This window comes from Sarcophilus harrisii, chromosome 2 (assembly GCF_902635505.1).
Source record: "Sarcophilus harrisii chromosome 2, mSarHar1.11, whole genome shotgun sequence".
Lineage (NCBI taxonomy): Eukaryota > Metazoa > Chordata > Mammalia > Dasyuromorphia > Dasyuridae > Sarcophilus > Sarcophilus harrisii.
This window is the reverse complement of record NC_045427.1, coordinates 86,663,124-86,677,096: the sequence shown is the minus strand read 5'-3', so window position 1 is coordinate 86,677,096 and position 13,973 is coordinate 86,663,124. Positions and strand designations below refer to the sequence as shown.

The 13,973-nt window shown below is 38.0% G+C and overlaps 1 protein-coding gene across 1 annotated transcript in view; it reads right to left on the bottom strand.

Moving 5' to 3' along the window:
* The window catches only part of EPAS1 (endothelial PAS domain protein 1), a 104,104-nt gene that overhangs the window by 43,778 nt on the left and 46,353 nt on the right, over window positions 1-13,973 (bottom strand). Inside the window, exon 2 of the mRNA XM_003758302.4 lies at window positions 1,312-1,502. Within this exon, the coding sequence (XP_003758350.1) occupies window positions 1,312-1,502 (191 nt within the window). The remainder of the gene's footprint in view (window positions 1-1,311; window positions 1,503-13,973) is intronic.

The window sequence follows — 13,973 nt, the reverse complement described above, 5'->3', positions numbered from 1 at the left end:
CCTGGCAGCCAGCCCTGCCTCTACTAAGGACTTATCAGCCCTTCTTTGGAACAGTAGCAGGAGAGATATGATAAGGATTTGTGCTTATAAGCTGCAATGTTTCCTTGATGTTCCCAGCATTAGTTTCTCAGCATGAACAGTCCTTTCATAATATTTGTCCATATCTAGCATGAACTTTTGCTTCAAACCATTGTTCCTAGCTTTCCTATATCCCAGGGTGGTGAATAATCACTTCTTTTGCATTGTTACTTTGAAGGTATTTATAGAATGTGATCTTGCCCATGGCCCCTCCTCTAGGGTTTTCTCTTCCTCTAGAATGTACACATTTAGCTTATTTATGCCCCTTCCCCCCCGCACAGTTCCTATTCCTCAGTCCCCGGATCAATCAGGTTGCCCTTCTCTGTATTTTTCTTTCAGTTGTTTTTTTTCACCCTCTATATCCTTCCTGTTCTTGAGAGACAAGAATAGCATATACCATTTTGGCAGTTCTCTCTCTTTCTCTCTTTTTTAAATTAGATTCTCCTCTATTCAGGATTTCTTTCCTTGAATAGCACAATTCACAATGGAATGGGATTGACAACTGGACTCTGAGGGAGTATGTTTTCCCACTTAAATGGTGGGAAAATGGAAGATTGACAAAATCATTCCTCTCCACGCCAGTCCCCCGCCCCCAAATCTCTTTAGTGTTCATTCTTCAAACTAAAATTTCAGGGAAGAAGGGTCATTTTTGGTTGTAATTCTGATCAAAGGGGAGGAGAGGAGAGAAGGGAGAAAGGGAGGGAGGAGAGAAGAGAAGAGAGAAGGGGAAAAAAGGGAAGGGAAGGAAGAGGAGAGAAGGGGGGGGGGGAGAGGAGAGCCCAGCCTGTGTGAAGGGAGACACCAGAAGATAATCTTTAGTGATTTTTAAACTCAGCCTCTTCCATTTTTCCTCTCTAATAGAGTTATCATACTTCATGCATTCATTTTTCATATTAAAAAACTGAGGCTCAGATTAACTAAGGAAACTTCCCTCAATCATGTGACTAGAAAATACTGGAATCAGGATCCAATCCCACTAAAGTTTCTTCTTCCCACCACATGGCAGTGGCTCTGTAGCAATATCTAACTGAAAGGAATGAGTCACTAATGATGAAATTTCAGACCAGAAAGGGGGGTATTCTCCACAAAGCAGACTTTTTAGGAATTCTTTAAAATCACACCAAGAGAGGACCTCTTCTGGGTGAGGCTGGTCTTTCTGAGGGAGAAGAGGAGTTTGTTAGCAATGTGGCTGCAGGCGGGTGGTCTTTGCCCATGGCTGGCCTTTTCTCTTACCTGAGGACAGGAGCTTGTGTGTCCGGAGGAAGCTGATGGCCAGACGCATAATGGAAGCCTTGTCCAGCTGGGAGCTGACATTGTGAGGCAGGGGGAGCTCATGGGCAAGCTCGTAGAAAACTTCGGTTTCCTTGCTTCTTCTGCATCGGGCAGCATCTCTCGACTTTTCCTTTCTCCTCTCTGAACTACTCCTGCACAAAAAAGAATGAGAAAGAGGGCTTAAAGTATTTCTGAAAACATCCTTTTCATTGTGTCGAGTCCTTTTGCTAGTAAACATCCTACGGAAGAATTACAGGATAACTGAACAGGAAGGGCCCAAAGAGGTTATGGGCTCCAATCAATCAATAAACATTTATGAAGCAGCTACTATGTACCAGACATTGTGCTAAGCACTGAGGCAAAACACAGTCCCTGCCCTCAAGGAGCTTACAGTCTAATGGAGATACAAGATACAGCTATATACCATATAAGCTAGATAACAGGAAATAATTAGCAGAGGTAACAGAGGGAATTAATAGAAGTAAAGGCACCAGAATTAAGGTTTTGGGAAGGTTTCCTGTAAGAAGAGGGATTTTACTTGGGACTTAAAGGAAGCCAGAGAGCTCAGTGAGACAGACGAAGGAGAGCCTTCCAGGAATGGAGGACAGTTAGACAGATTGCCTGGTGCAGAGAGATGGAAGTTTTCATGGTACGGCTGGGAGACCGGAGACCGGTGTATTGGATCAAAGAGTTGGGGAGTAAGGTGTAAGAAGACTGGAGGAACTAGGTTATGAAAGATTCTGAATGCCTCAGTAAGGAATCTCTTTAGTGGATAGAGCACCAGCCCTGAAGTCAGGGGGACCTGAATTCAAATCTGACCTCAGACACTTAACATGTCCTAGTTGTGTGACCCCAGGCAAGTCACTTAACCCCAATTGCCCCAGCAAAATAAAATAAAATAAGGAATCTCTTGGATTACATCCCTATAAATTAGTGATCCCATTTTAAATTATAACAACAATAATACTAATAGTTAGCATGTTTATAGGACTTAAAGAGTTGATAAGCATTTTGCATATCTTCTCATTTGATTATCCAAATTAGTATCTATAATAATAACTATTGATAACATTATAATAATATGAAAGTATCACTATTATCACCCCCCATTTTACAGATGAAAAAAACCAAAGCTGGGAGAATTAAGTGATTTATCCAGGGTCATACAGATGGAAAGATATGTGAAGTTATTCAGTAAGGAGAAACCATTGAGTTCTCCAAGCACTCCACTCTACTTTTGTAAAAAAAAATAGTTGATAAGTTTTTTTTTTCCAATTTTTTCCATTGAGTTAAAATATGCCTGTTTGCAATTAAATTAAGTTAAATTTAAATGCTCCTAGTACTGCCCTCTGGATCCATTCAGAACAAATTCAATCCCTATTCCATGTGAGTAGTTCAAATACTTGACAAAGTAATGATGTGTTTTGTACATCTCTGCTTTAGGAGAAATGACCTCAGGTCCTTTACCTTATCCTCTAATGGCATAGTCCCCAGAACTCCCTGCTTCAGAACACCATGCTTCTATTAAAGGCAGCTTAGGACATTTGCCCATCACCTGCAAGATCAAGGCCAGATTCCTCAGCCTGACATATAGTCCTCCACAATCTGGCTTCAACTTCTCTTTCCAATTCTATCTCCCACTATGACCTTCCATGACCTTTCACTTCAGGTGGGATGATCCATTCACTATCTATGAGATGAATCTTATATTTTATTTCAGGTAGGACGATCCATTCACTATCTATAAGATGAATCTTATATTTTATTTCAGTTAGGACAATCCATTCACTATCTCCTGGATGAATCTTATTTTATTTCAGTCAGGACAATCCATTCACTATCTCCTGGATGAATCTTATATTTTATTTCAGTTAGGACAATCCATTCACTATCTATAAGATGAATCTTATATTTTATTTCAGTAGGAGGATCCACTTAGTATCTACTGGATGAATCTTATATTTTCCCATCTCTGGGCTTTTTATTCATTCTTCTGGCTTTCTACCTTGTGCCTCCTTTCAATTACACATCCAATTATAAGTCCTCTTCAAATCCCATCTCTTGCATAAAGCCTTCCCTGACCATTCCCATGCCATAGAGTTATCTCGCTCCTTGAAATCCAGTTACACTCTATTACTTATTCCATTCATTTATTCTGCACTGACTGCACAAGCACTGATCCTGCCTCTCCCAACCAGAAAGTAAGCTAGCTCTGACCTGTCCTTTTTTCTCCTCTTGCCTTTTCCTCTCAGATGCCTCACCCTGGACTGGACACAAAGTAGGTAGGAAACCAGATTAATTAAGAACTGGGAGCAGAACAGATGGAATACTGACGTGGAAGCAAAGTTGTGTAGGTATTGGGGAATGTCCTCTGGACATCAGCAAGACAGAGGAAAGAGACAAAAGCTTTTCTTTTTCAGAGGAAAATAACAGCTCAGAGAAAACGGACTTCCAGTACTGGAATTTAGAACAAATTTCAAAATAATTGTTATTTCTATGATAAAAACTGAAAGCTCTATCACAGCCAGAAGAGGAACAGCTAGTCAGGCATCTTAGGAAATGCTACATACTTTGCAGTCCTAAGCACATAACTGGTAAGTTTTAAATAAGGCTCTGACCTAGCTTGGTGCTTGGGTCCAAGCTTCTTTATGCCAAGCTTACCAAGATATCTCTCCCTCCCTCAAGCAATCAACTAATCAGTGGTCATGAAGTGCCTGCTTTGTGCTGGGCACAGAGACAAAAATATAAATCAGTTCCTGCTTTCAAGGGGCTGACTTACATTCTATCAATAAGGGGTGATGAAATTTCAAATAAGAAAGTATTTTGAGAAAAATAACATATTCCTAAGTATTCAAACAATTAATATGGAGGTCTATTTTTTGAGAAATCCTTGGTGTTTGAGAGAGCAGAAAATTTCAGACACCATGTCTTTCAATTTCAGGGGGACCATGTTTTTCAGGAAATTCTTTAGGGGGGATTCTAGACTATCCATTATTAGTGCTGGAATTTCTATCCAATAGGGATAGGTTTAGAAATGCTGTCACAGAAGTTCTTACATTTCAAGTCTATCCCCATCTAGTCCTACATAGTCACACTGGCCCTTCTGGGTTCACCAGGGGAGCACCTTATGAGTCTCTTTGTTTGTGGAAGCTATGACAGCTACGTGATTCAATACAGGTCACCATCTAATGCCTTCACTTTTTGTCATTGTGGTGGTAACCCTGGGTTTTTTGAAGTCTATGCCAGCAGATCCTAAGGGTTGGGTGCTAGTGAGCTTGAAAGGCCAGGGAGTATCTCTCATATCTGAAGACCAGTGAAGCTCAATTCAGAGAGCCTCACCTCCTGGAGGGTTCATAAATTCATACAACTGTGAATTTAGAGCAGGAAGGAATTTAGAAGTTAACTAATGCAACAACCTCTTTATTTTACAGCAGAGGAAGCTAAGCCTAAATAATAATGACAATAATAATATAATATCATCATTTGCTTTAAGGTTTGCAAAGCATTTTGCCAATATTACTTCACTTGATCTTTGCAACAATTCTCTAAGGTTTTACATCTGAGAAAATGGAGAGAATACAAAATCTTTACGTGATTGTCCAGGGTCACACAGCTAGTAAGTGTCTGAAGCTGGATCTGAACTCAAAGTAATTCCAGGTCCAGAGCTTTATTCATTTTGACAACTAGCTGCCTAGAGAAATTAAATCCTTAGCAAATGGCAGAATGGGAATTTGAATTCAAAATGGGACTACTAGACAATTACTCTTTGGGGCCAAAGCTCCTACCTAGAATGCCATGGAAAAGTGGCGAATTTTGATATTTCAAAAGATCTATGATTTCACCTGAATAAACAAATTCAAGACTTTTTTTTTTTTTTTTTTAGCTCTCTTGATGTCAAAATCTTGGAATGTTCTCCATTCTCCTGAGCAGGAGAAGGAAGAAGTTTGTTTTCTTCTTAATAGCATGACAGACATTCTCAGTCAGATGTCTTTTCCAGTTTTGCTGTTTGGGAAGGCTGGCTTTCCTAATTTTCCCTGAGGATTTGTTAGTTACCCAAACTAAGCATACAATCATACCAGAGAAACAATTTTCCAGCATCTAGCCAGTCCAAACTTTGGTGGATACCGCCAGACCTCAGCATAATTATGAAATGGGGGCGGTTTGCTGACGTGCTCTCAACCTCCCCTTTCTGCTCCCTGGCTTCTATTCCCCTGTGTTGCCTCCTTTCACTCCCATTTTATGTGTCCAATTATTTTTGCCCTTTCTGCCTCTAAAAACTTACTCTCAGGAAAATTCTGAGATCATCACCATCATTTCTTGTTACTGTTGTCCCTGTTAAAAGAATTTCGAGTTTTGGAGACCCTGTGCATAGTGGGAAAATCACTGGCATTTCAAAGGATTTGGCTTCAAATCTCTATCTTCAATTTATAAACTATGTAACCCTAGAGAAGTCATTGAACTTGCTGACCCTCAGTTATCTCATCTATAAAATAAGAGCATTGGACTAGATAAACACAATGTGAATCAGCACTATCTAACATGCTTGACAATTCCTTCCAGTACACTCAGCCCCACCTCACATGTTCCCAAAATCCTAAAAGATGCCATTTCCAAATCTTGGATCTGTATACTACTCCTCCACCCCACTTTCTAATACTTGACCCACTCCTTGGCACATAATAATTGCTTAATAAATATTTTTCCTTCCTTCTCTCCCTCTTTCTTTCCCTCGTTTCCCTCCCTCCTCCTTTCCATTTTTCTTTTCCTTTTTCTTCCTTCCTTCCTTCCTTCCTTCCTTCCTTCCTTCCTTCCTTCCTTCCTTCCTTCCTTCCTTCCTTCCTTCCTTTCTTCTTTCCTTCCTTCCTTCCTTTTTTCTTCCATCTATGAGTAAGATATTTGATAGGAAGGAAGGGTCCCCTCCAAAAAAATCACATTAGTAAACTGGCTACTTACTCTGCCTATAAATGAAGCTAGTGATGCTGATTTTAAAAAAATCTGTAATTTCATTGTTATAGGGAGTTACAAATGAAGAAACTTCTACTAATCCAGATCAGCATGTGCTGTGTACCTGCTAGATTCTGTAGACCTGTTAGACTCTGGAATTGCCTGGATATAGAGATAAAAGCCATTTAAGTAGGGTCATGAATCAGGTTCTTGAAGAAATATTGGATGTCAAAATATATTCCAATGGCAAGTCAAGTAAACACATATTTATTAAGCATCTATTTTGTGGTAGGTATTGTGCTAAGCCTTAGGGAACTCCAATGTGGGGATGTGATACTAAATATTTACAAAGAAAATCTTCCTCTGACTTCTCACTGCTTCCCAAGAAAGCAAACTAATTTAGAGAGTACCACATTTGTCACTATTCAAATAAAATAAGTGGGGGCTGAGAAGTGAGAGGGAAAAAGGTCAATTATAAAGAAATACCACTACTTTTTCAGGGGTAATATAGTTAAGTGTAAATGGGGGAAAGGATTTTTGCAAATAACCAAACATCAAACAAATATGATCACCAACATCTCTTAGAAGAGACATGGAAATACAGCAACTAGTCTTTTACCTCATCCCCTCCAAAGTGTTTGGGACTATCCCAAAAGCAAATAGAATATGACAAACTTGACCAGTTTTTTCCATGGTCTCTACCCTGATGGAGACTTATAATCACACCGGAAAGATAAAACATAAATTTAGGAACTCCAGAGAGGAACCTCCCTTTATCAGGGTAGCCTGAGGCATAGGAATTGATTTTCCCAGAATCCTACAGCTAGTACATATCTGAGGCAGGATTTGAAACTGGGATGCAATGTTGCCATCAATAGCAGGTAGAAAGTGTAAGAAGAGAAAAATGAATTAGAAGGGATAGAGTGGTCAGATAAGGCAAAAACTATGTCTCATTTATATGAACTGATTCCAAGTGAAGTGAGCAGAAGCAAGAGAACATCAGACACTTTAATAGCAATATTGTATAATGATAAATTGTGAATGATTTAGCTATTCTATTCAAGATAATGATCCAGGACAATTCCAAAGGACTTATGATGAAAAATGCTATCCACTTCTAGAGAGAGAGAACTGATAAACTTTGAATGCAAATTGAAGCATACTTTAAAAATTTCTTTCTTTTTTCTTGTTTTGGATGAATGTGCATTTTCTTTTGCAACAAGATTAATATGGAAATGTGTTATGCACTATCTGCTTCACAGGGTTATTCCTAGGAAAACGCTTTGGAAAAGCATACAGAACCATAGAAATGTGACCGAGAAACTAGCATGGTAAATAAGAGCCAATCTCTGAAACAGAAGTATCTGGATTGAAGTCTTTTGACACTTACTAGCTATTGGACCCTGGGCAAGACATTTAAACTTTCTCAGTGCCCCAGGCAAAAGACTATAAAGATATTCAATCAGTGAATAATAGTTTACAAGCACTTACCCTGTATCAGGTAAAGATGCAAAGAAAGACAAGGAGCTTACCATCTAATAATGGAGGCAACATGCAAACCATTATTCACATACACAATATATAAAGTAGAAACGGGAAGTCATCTCAGGAGAAGGAGACTGGGAAAGGCCTCTTGCAGAAGATGAAGATACCTATGAAATCATAGGTCCTCTCCAATAATAATAATAGTAATAACAGAAATGTGAATTATGGTGATACAAATGGTGGTAATGGTTACTGTTGTTCAAAGGGTAAGTCTTAGTTTAATAATGCCCACAGAGCCTAGTGACTTCTTCTTGCTGCCCATGCCCAGGCAAAGAAGATATTTATGAAGTTTTTCCCTTGATAAAAGAGAAATTCCAAGTCCAAAGAGCAGTCTAGGATGAACTTGCTTAATGAGGCAAGCTCTGGAGAGCCCATAAAAACCAGTGTTAGAGGAGGCCAACAAGTCAACGAGTTCCATTTGTCATAGTACTTTTGCCACCCATTACCTGATTTTATTTTCTCTAGGCTCTGAAAGGCTGGCAAATAGTTCCATCCTCACTTTAAAACTGAGATGCGGATAGATTAATGGTTGAGGAAAAACTAACATATCAAAATGGCAGACTCTGGCTCCTAGGCCAGTGCTCTTCACTAAACATTTCCATAACCAACTGAAAACTTAACTTGGACATGATAAGAGAAAAAAGTTGGAAGTCAAAATTTAACCAGATGTTTTGCTTTAGAAGCCACGAACTCATTTTTATTACACTTTACAATGATGGGCTTTTAGAATTGGGATAAGGAGAAATCTGGGTTCTAATCCCATCTCTGACATTTACTTGCTGTGGAGCTCTGGGCTTGTTATTTAAACTTTTAAACTTCTTAGACTTCCATTTCCTTATCTGAAAGATGGGGCCAATATATCTATACTACTTACTTGACATGGTAAGAATTAAATGAGATCTTCTAGATGTGATGATTTACAAAGCATATTAGAATATTATTCTTTTCATCACAAACAAATAATTTGGGCTATTATATCTCATGGAAAGTCCCTGGCTAATGTGAAATCTTGGGGGTGATTATGGTAATAAATTAACACCATTACAGATTAAGAATTATTAGCACTTTAAGTGTGAGGGTGACATATTTTTTTAAAATCCAAATTAATGGACAACCTCTTGTATTTTTCACAAGATTTAAGATTTCTTCACAGGATTTCAGATTACTAAGATCGTTCAGAAGAATACTGTTGTTTAGTCATTTCAGTAGCGTCCAATTCTTCATGACCTCAGTTGGGATTTTTGTGGCAATAACAATGAAGTGATTTACCATTTCTTACTACAGCTCATTTTACAGATGAAAAAGTTGACGCAAACAGGATTAAGTGACTTGGCCAGGATCCCACAGTTACTAAATGTTTAAGGCTAGATTTGAACTCAGGAAGATGAGTCTTCTTGACAATAAGTCCAACATTCTTTGCAGTGTGCCATTTACAAATAAAGTTCTAATCCTACTTAACTACTAACCAGCTATGTGACCTTCATCACCACTAAACCTCTTAGTGTCTCAATCTACTCATCTGTGAAAATGGAAAGAAAAACACATGGTTTCTATCTAAGGTTTCACAGCCAGAAGAGACTTGAAAATCATCCAGTCATCTCCCCTTATTTTTAAGAATTAGAACTGTTGGCTAAGAACTGTTAAATAATTTGTCCAAAGCTATGTCACTTGGACAAATGTCTTAGAGTAACATTGGCTTACAATAGCTGTGTAGTCATAGATAAGTTTTTAAATAACCCCAAGCTTCTGTTTCTTCAGTGGGTCAGAAATCAGGAAGACCTGAATTCAAATCTTATTAGTTGTGTTTCTATTTGAAACTCAATTAACTTCTCTGTCTGCCTCAGTTATCTTCCCTCCTTTCTTCCCTCTTTCCCTTCCTCCCTCTTTCCTCCTTCTCTCCTTTATTTCCCTTTCCCTCTTTCTTTCTTCTCTTCCTCCCTTCCTCGTCCTTCCTTCCCTCCCTTCCTTCTGTCTTCCTTCTTCCCTTCCTTAATTTTTTCCTCTATAAATGAGAATGCTATGACTTAAAAGAGCTATTCCTCTCTGTGTTGTTTTGAGGACAGCACATTTAAAACCTTTAATTCATATTTAAAATATGAATTTAATAATTGGCTGATCTCAAATATCTTTGGATTTAGTAAAGATATAAAAGCAATTTGTTTTTTGATCAAAATCCTTGATCAGATTTTAAAATTTCACTTTTTCCTTTTTTGATATTTACTAGAATTCCTTTTTTATTTAAGCTTTTCATTTTCAAAACATATGCAAGGATTTTTTTCACCACTGACCCTTGTAAAACCTTGTGTTCCAATTTCCCTGTTTTCCCCCACCATCTCTCCTAGATGGCAAGTAATCCAATATATGTTAAACATGGATTTACTAGAATTCCTAAGATCCATTTGTCATACTTCTCATTTCTCCCCTCTTCAATTTCTTAACATTCACAAGAATTCCAGAAACTTATTTCCTATCTATCCTGATAGCTTCCCCCACAAATAGCTGAGAGTCTATTCTTCCTCAACATGTTCTTAATTACTTTTCTTTGTATTTATGAATCATCCAATGCTGGAATTACGGCCACACACAATTTACCATTTTACTACTGACCATTCAGTGTCATTTTCATAGAAAGCACTTTGAAGGCAGGGGCTATGTCTTCTTCTCTTCCTAAGGCACCTAACCCAGAACTAGGAGTCTGGTAAACAGCCAATGTATACACACTCAGCAATAGATTGCTCCACAGATTTCATGGCACTGTTAAATGAATTGTCTTAAAAATGAAATAATTAATTGCTGGCATTTATGTAATGATTTAAGGTTTCCAAAATATTTTACTTCCACATTTGATCTTCTCAATAACCATAGTTAGAAGAAATCATGATAACCAGCAATTATAAAGCGCTTTATGCTTTATAAATATTATTTCATTTGATCTTTGCAACAATCCTGGAAGGTAAATGCTCTTATCTTCATTTTACAAATGAGGAAACTGAGGCATGCAGAGGGTAAGTGACTTGGATCACTCATCTAGGTAGTGTGAGATTTGATCTTCTCACCCCAAGTCCAGACTTCTACCCACTCCACTGCCTAGCTGCAAGATATAAGACTGCAGCATCACACAATGCAAATGCGTTAAACACCTATGATTGTGCAAAGCATTAAGCATTAAGTGCTGAGGATATAAAGGCAAGAACAAAACATCCCCTACCCTCAGGGAGCTTGCAATCATATATAGACAAAATCAAGTGACTAGGCAATATATGATTGGGTGTCTCATATATTGTGACTTCAGCCGTTAAGTTCTGGGAATTCAAAAGAAAGCGAGAGCCCTGTTCAACTGAAATGCTTATCATACTCTTGTCAACAAGCATTTAACAAGCACCTGCCACATGATGACCCTCTTTCTTAGGAAACATGGTACTAAAAATAGAGAACAAATCAATATGGATCACACTTCATACCTATACAATGTTTTAAGATTTGCAAAAAACTTTTTTTTGCCATCAGTTCTGTTGAATTAGCTAAAGCTGAGGCTCAGGTCAGTTGACCAGGGTATGTAATAAGTATTGGAGCCAAGATTGGAAACTGGGTCTTTTGACTCCAAGAGCAATTTTTTTTCTTCTATACCACCCTTCCTCATTGTTCCCCTCCCCCTAAGGCAGTCTCTGGCTTTGAAGAGCTGACACTCTGTCTGGTTTTAGATAGGTTGGAGTAGGAGAGAGAATACCGTGAGGCTCCATTGGTCAGGGATGATGCAAGTCACTTAACCTCTCTTTACATCAGTTTCTCAACTGTAAAATGGAAATAATAATAGCACTTATCTTGTTGTGAGGCTCAAGTGAAATAACATTTGTTTAAAAAACACTTAATATGATACCTGGCACACAATATAAATGCTTACCCGGGGAGGTTTAACTAATGCCAACTGTCAGGTTCTGAGGGTTCAATTCACATGTTGCACTTATTTAAAAAAAATTAGAGAATTTTGCATTTGGAAGTGACTCACAGGCCACCAGGTTCTACTCAGACCTGAAAAAAAGTCCCTCTTAAAGCTGTTGCTTGGGGGTCCTACACCTTCTGGGGCAGCCCATTAGAATTGTAGATAGTGTTTGCAACTTTCCCTTATCTAGAACCTCTTAACTTTCATTGATTTTTTCCGGTTCTGTCCTCTGGAGCCAAACAGAACAACAATAATAACACCAAAAAAAGAACTCATTCATATACTAGTTTTTCAAATACTTAAAAACAGTTGATTTTCATGTATGTCTCTTCTTTTCTCTAGGCTAACCATTCCAATTCTGTCAATTGGTCCTGAGATGGCATGAATTCAAGACCCTCAGGACTTTCATCATTCTGATGATTTTCTATTGAATATTCTCCAGATTTAAGATCACAGGGTCATAGATTTTGAAACAGAAAGAACCCCCAAAGCCATCTAATCAATTCCCATTTTTTTGTTTGTTTTACAAATGAGGAAAATGGAGTCCAGAATCACACAGATAAAGTGGGAGAACCAGAATCAAACCAAAGATCTGTAGTCCTCTAAGAAATTCTCTTTCCTAGACAACATTTTAATATATTTATCATTATTATTCAGTTATTTTCGGTCATGATACTGGAATAGTTTTCCTACTTCCTTTTCTAGCTCATTTTAAAAAATGAAGAAATTAAGGCAAATAGAGGTAAATGACTTTCCAGGGTCATAAAGCTAGTAAATGTCTGAGGGGAGATTTGAACTCATCAAAATGGGTCTTCCAGGCTCTAAGCCCTACATTCTAACCATGACCACTTCACCTAAATGCTCCCGTTATGTATACATATTCTCATGGCTATCCTTAAGATAGAAATTTAAATTCTGGAATTTTCTATTAATGAAGAAAAGAGAGCATCAAGTCACATTGAGAGGAAATGCTAAAAGGAAAAGACATTGATGAAAAATAACCTAAATTTTTCTCATGTTTTTGGAAAGAAGGAAGGGGCACATTGCCGAAACAACATCTCAACTGGGAAAAAATGTTTGCTTCCAATGCTTATCTTAAAAGCCTTTCTTTAATTTTAGGTCATTTCCCAAGGCCTGGCTCAGTCTCTGGGGAGATCTCTACTTGGTTAGTAACCAAATGACTTCCTCTTCTTGGCCAAGAACATTCTGGTTTCTGGCTTCTAGGTAAATGCTGGAGCAAAACTCTAAAAAAGTATCTATCTGGACTGGAAAGGGAGCTTAATTAGGAAAAGATTTTAGCTTTGCCTAATAAGTGGCAGGGAATAGATGGAACATGGATTTCATAAGAGTCAGAAAATGATATATCTCTATGTGACTACTTATATTAAGCAGCCTAGAGATGGGAGAATTCCTAAAACGATCATAAGTGGAGAGTAAAACTATCGTATTGCCTGTGACTTCTCCAATCCATCTCTAAAGACTGGAGGAATGGTTAGCAAGTTGAATTTTAAGTCAGGAAGATCTGGGCACAAATTTTGTGATACTTAGGAGTTGTGATCATAATCTCAGATAACCCCCCAAAACGACAAGTCATATAATTCGTCAGCTCAATGAATTTTTTTCTTTGTGAAATAATTAGTACGAGGATCATTATTCTCATTTAGCAAGATAAGGAACTGATCTCTGAAAAATTAAGTAATCTGCCCATAGCCACATAGCTAGTCAAAACATGTAAAAGCTAACATTTGAACTTAAGTCTCCTATCTACAAATCTAACATATCATGATTAAGGTAAAGGAAAGCTGCCAACAATCACAGTGCTTCTCAAAGAAAAGTATATGGGAACGAGGGAAAATGAATTGGCCTATGCGTGAGGAGATCATGAAAATATGATAATATTTATCTTCTAGGAAAATAATTTATCTGCCGCCTGCAAATATAAAATGGGGATAATAACAGTACCTATTGTGAGATCATGTTTGTAAAGCACTTAGCATGTTGCCTGGCACACAGTAGGTCCTTTTAAAAATAGCTTTTATTTATTATTACTATTGCAGTTAGGTAATTCAGAATCCCTTCCTATTCTACTCCCTTGCTAGCTTCCCCCACCCAGGCCGTTTTCATTGCATGAATCCTGGAAAGTGAATTGTACCTCAAATTGTACCTCCAGCCTTCCCTCTTCCAAGACTTGACT